Here is a 4,881-nt window from a genome sequence, read left to right on the forward strand (position 1 = left end):
ATGAATTTCCATTTTCTATCTGTGTATTCAAAGTGGTTAGGATAGATATATAGTTACATTCTCTTAATGAATAGAGTAATTTGTTCTAATGATGTTTGTAAATAGGATATCATGTCCACATCTTGTACAGCAATTAACCACTAGGAAGAACGTATGCAATGTGTTAATTATTGAAACTGTCCTACCAATCTGATTTGAAACTGTCTCACTGCTATTTGTTTCTCAATAAAATTATGGAAAAATAAAAAAATAAATTATTTTTTTCTCTTGTTTTGTTCTACATTTGTATGAACAGACTGTATAATGTACTTGGTTCTTAGCCCACATACAAAGTATTCATATTTATCTCAGATAACAGCCATCTGATGCATTTTAAATATGAAGACTGCTTTTTAAAGGGTTTTATCTGTGATAAAGAGCTTTATACATTATCTACATTTTTTAAAATTTCTGCTTCTCTTCTAATTACCATAATTGTCTTTTACCGTAGAGGCAAAAACAATCCAGTCACATATGATAAACTCTATAAATGTAAGACTATGTATTTGAGAAAGACTATGAGTAAAATATGGGATGAGAGCAAATATAGATTCTCATTTTCCACAGTAATATTGAGTTCTAGACCTACTGCTAATTTGTTAAGCTAAATAAAATCTCCACTTTAAAAGTGGCTGCATAGGTAAGTGCTATAATATTATCAGAGCTTCAGTTGTTGCTTAATTTGGAATAGATTAAAACCAGGTGCTACAGGCCAGGCAAGATAGTATGCAGTTGCTGAATTATGAAATGCTTTCACTTATTATCATCACTTTTACTTTTTATTTAAAAAAATGTCAAAAGTACACTGCACTAAATTATTTTGGCAAATAAAGGAATTCTGTAACCATCAATTTATTGGCATTGTACTTCTAAAACTATAATGCCATCATTTGAGAATGTGACTGATACTTACTAAATTTACAACATTATTTTAACAGAAGTAGGCCTTCATAAATTGTTCTTACTTCATAATGAAGGAAAACTCAAGAACACCAATTTATATACTTTTTTTAAAAAACACAGAATCTCAATAAGTACTCTAGGCCTGCCTCAAACCTGCTATGTAGCTCACACTGGCCTTGAACTCGTGATCCTCCTGTCTCAGCCTCCCAAGTGATATGATTAGATGTCATGTGTTATGACACCCAGCTTCACACACACACGCACACACTTTTTTTGTCCCCCCCCCCCCTTCCAGTACCGGGGATCAAACTCAGGACCTTGCACTTGCCAGGCAGGCACTTAAGCCGCTGAGCTATTTCCCTGTCTCCAGATTTATATATTACTGATCTCGATTTCTTTCAGTTTTTCTAGGAAAAGAAAAAATGGATATAAATACTAATTAGCAAGTTTGATGCCTAGAATTTATTTCCAAAACCATATTTTTTTTTCTTTTTTTGTATTTTAGGAAAGGGTCTACAGGGTGTTCAGGGTCTCACTACTAGATTAGACTCATAGTGATCCACCTGTTTACAGTCTCCTAGGGGATGGGATTACAGGTACGAGCCATGCCCAGTCTCAATTGCTGTCTCAGTGCACCCTGGGTGCAGGGCCGGCACTGCAGGCTGGAGGATCAAACCTCTGGCCTCTGCACCTGCTTACAGGCACTTTAATCCACTGAGCTATTTAGCTGGCCCTTCAAAACCATTATGTATTAACCACCAAAATTGTAATATTTTCCCATCTCATTTGGGAAGTTTTTATTATAACTACTAGAATAAATTTTCAATAAGTAGTCCCCACGAAATTTTATTTCTAAAAATTTTTATTTTTTATTTCATTTTATTTTATGTTGCCAGCTCAGCCCACCCTGAGGGGAGGACTGGCATGGTATGTGGTGCTGGGGATTGAACCACGGTCCCCTGTACAGAACCAAGCTTGCCTAAGCAGGCACTTTAGACTGATGAGCTATTTTGCTGGACCTTGAAAATTTTTAATTGACCAGAAATTTTTCTTCTGTGCTCTGAGTTAAAGGATAGCAGAATCTTATATTTTACCTCAAACTGAAGAGACATAAAGTTTAAAAAGCTGTTTTCTACATTGTGATTAAAAATAAAGGACTTTTAAACTATGTTCATGTAGGTGTAGTGTTGAGTACTTTGTCCTACTGTTTTGAAAACAGGTGGTCCATGCTAGCAAAAGTACTTCATCAGAACCCACCATTGCTCTATCAGCGCTGGGTTCGTCCTTGGGGGCAACATGAACAGGAGGAGGAAAATGCATCTCAGGAGTCAGGGCATCCAAGGCTTGAGGTACAGTCACCACTCATGGTTTTCTCACTTAGTAGTAGGGCTATGGACAGCTATGTTACAAAACTACTTTCAGCTCCATTTTGTTCTTTGAAAAATGAAAATAATACAAATGGCATATAGTTCAAAAGATTTCATATAAACATTAAATCTAACACTATTTATAAGGTACTAAGAGCAGTACCTGAGATTTAAAATATTGAGGCCTAATAAATATTAGATTACTCCTAATCATTCCCAAATCATTCAAGATTTATTTTAAAAATAGAAACATTTCAGAAAAATACCTGTCTTCATGATAAGATCCTAGTTACAGGGTTAGCATGAAATTAGTGAGATCATGCTGGTTTAAAACCATCTCTACCATAACCTTGACTTTGGCTCCTTCTGGAGTTATAGTGGTAGCTCTGCCTCCTCCTTTTCATACTTCTGTTTCTTTGACCTGAAAACAAGTTTTTACTTATACTTTATGACTATTTTGTTACTGTGTACTTTTGTTAAAAACATAAAATGTTTTCTAGAAAAGGTAGGATACAAGTAAATATAAAATAATTATTTCTAATATAAAACAATTATGTTCCTTTTTTCATGATTCGATGATTTCATGCATCTATAAATTATTTAAGGATCCCATCTATGTTCTAGACTCTATTCTACATAATACTTCATAAAACAATGTCTTTGACTTATGAGGTCTCTACTGCAGTTAGGAGAGTTGACAAACAAGTTTATATACAGTATTATAAAGAGACCTCACTTCTTTCTTGACAGTAGAAGTGTTTTCTTTATTTCTACAATGTACATAAACTATAGTTATTTTATGGTTTTTTCAACAGATTAAAGCTTTAAAAAAAATCCAAGTAACACTATACAATGTATACCTTACAATGAAATTCAATCATCAGTCCACATTCCACAGAAGAAAAAACTGAAAAGAGGCACCTTGCCTAAAATAAATTGTTGCAGCAAGGAGAGCAGCAGCCGAACTCCCAGGACTTGCGTTACTCCCACCACAGAACTATACCTAGTTCAAAATTTCGGTGATGAGCTGTGCATGGTGGCAAGGCCTGTAGTCCCAGCACTCTGAGGCAGGAGGAAAGCGAGCTGGAGGTCAGCCTGGACTATGTAACTAGACCCTGCCGCGTCGTAAAAAACCTTAGTGAAGGTTTCTAACATAAATAAAACTAGATGTGAGAAGGACCATATAACATTTAAAGATTTAGAAGTACTAAGAAGCTTCTAAAACATGGATATTTAATAATTCTAAAAATACTTGAAAAGGAAACCGTAAGTTTCAAATCAAGTCTTTGTTCCAACTATTATAAAACATAACCCCAAAACTTTACTTATTATTAGAATTATGCTATATTGGCATGGATAAGAAAAAGACAGTCATAAAGGGGATGGGCACCATGAAATGATGAACTGGGAAATTTAATATCTGTACATAGAAAAGATTTCTATAAATATGGGTATCTTTACCACAGTGAAATTACCAAAGATGAATTTACCTGCCAGAGCCCACTCTCCTGAGCCGTGGGTGTGCCCACTGTAATACAGAACATATGTGTCATGTCTAGGTCCATCCACAGTCCGAAGTTCAAGGAAAGCTTTCAGTTTGGAATGTAGAGTATCAAACGACAATCCACTTGTGGAATAGTCACATCCATAGGTTTCAATCATATGATATGCAAAAAATCTTTGGATAGCGTTGAGCATGCCAGTAGATCTCAAATTTAATTCCTGAACATGTTCTGGTGGAAGCAGTGTTGGCTGACCATCAGGACTGAAGAAGAAAGAAGTATTACTCTGGTGTTTAAAAATTATTATTCTATGTAATATCCTCATGTATCATTAACAATTAAGAATAATATATAGTTGCTATCTAAATGCGAGGATTTTTTTAATCTTTCTTATGATTTATGGTACCAAGAGTAAAGCTTGCAAAATTGAAACCTGATTTTTAAAAGTTGCGTACATCAATAAGCAATAACTAAATTAAAAGCTAGGAGTAGTTCTCCAAATGTACTTTCTAATTCTTTTCTTATCAACTGACAAATACTGAACAACACTTTTAAAAAGCAAGATTATACTACATATTTTAAGAACTACAATGACTTATTCTTGATAAAAAACTTACCACATAAATATGAAAGCAATATTTTAATTATATATTTAATTTTTATGTTGAAAAATCTTCACAAAGTTGGTTCAAGCATACTAACTTAAGGCATACAAAAGCTGGAAGAAATTATCTACTAATAAATGTAATTTAAAAACAATTATTATTTTTTTATTTTTTATTTTGTGGCAGAACCGGGGATTGAATTCAGGCTCTTGTGCTTGCCAGGGAAGCACTTATTCCACTGAGGCATCTCCCAAGCCCCTAAAAACAATTATTAATACCTACATCTATCACCTCATAGTACTGAGCACTAACTGAAGACTCACATCTGATCTCGGAATAAATTAAAATAGTACTTGAAGATAACAATATGCAACATGATAACTTACACTGTTGAATTCCTATTTTGTTTAGTGAAATTCTGTATCATTTCTAATGTTTTTTCTTTTTTTTCTAATGTTTTTTCTT

The 4,881-nt window shown here is 34.0% G+C and overlaps 1 protein-coding gene across 1 annotated transcript in view; it reads right to left on the reverse strand.

Annotated features, from left to right (window-relative positions):
* Positions 1-3,387: 3,387 nt before the first annotated feature.
* Positions 3,388-4,881, reverse strand: part of Tmem168 (transmembrane protein 168) — a 36,360-nt gene continuing 34,866 nt past the window's right edge. Inside the window, exon 3 of the mRNA XM_023701393.1 lies at positions 3,388-4,074. Within this exon, the coding sequence (XP_023557161.1) occupies positions 3,723-4,074 (352 nt within the window). The 3' untranslated portion in view covers positions 3,388-3,722. The remainder of the gene's footprint in view (positions 4,075-4,881) is intronic.

This window comes from Octodon degus, unplaced genomic scaffold (genome assembly GCF_000260255.1).
Source record: "Octodon degus isolate 3935 unplaced genomic scaffold, OctDeg1.0 scaffold00135, whole genome shotgun sequence".
NCBI lineage: Eukaryota > Metazoa > Chordata > Mammalia > Rodentia > Octodontidae > Octodon > Octodon degus.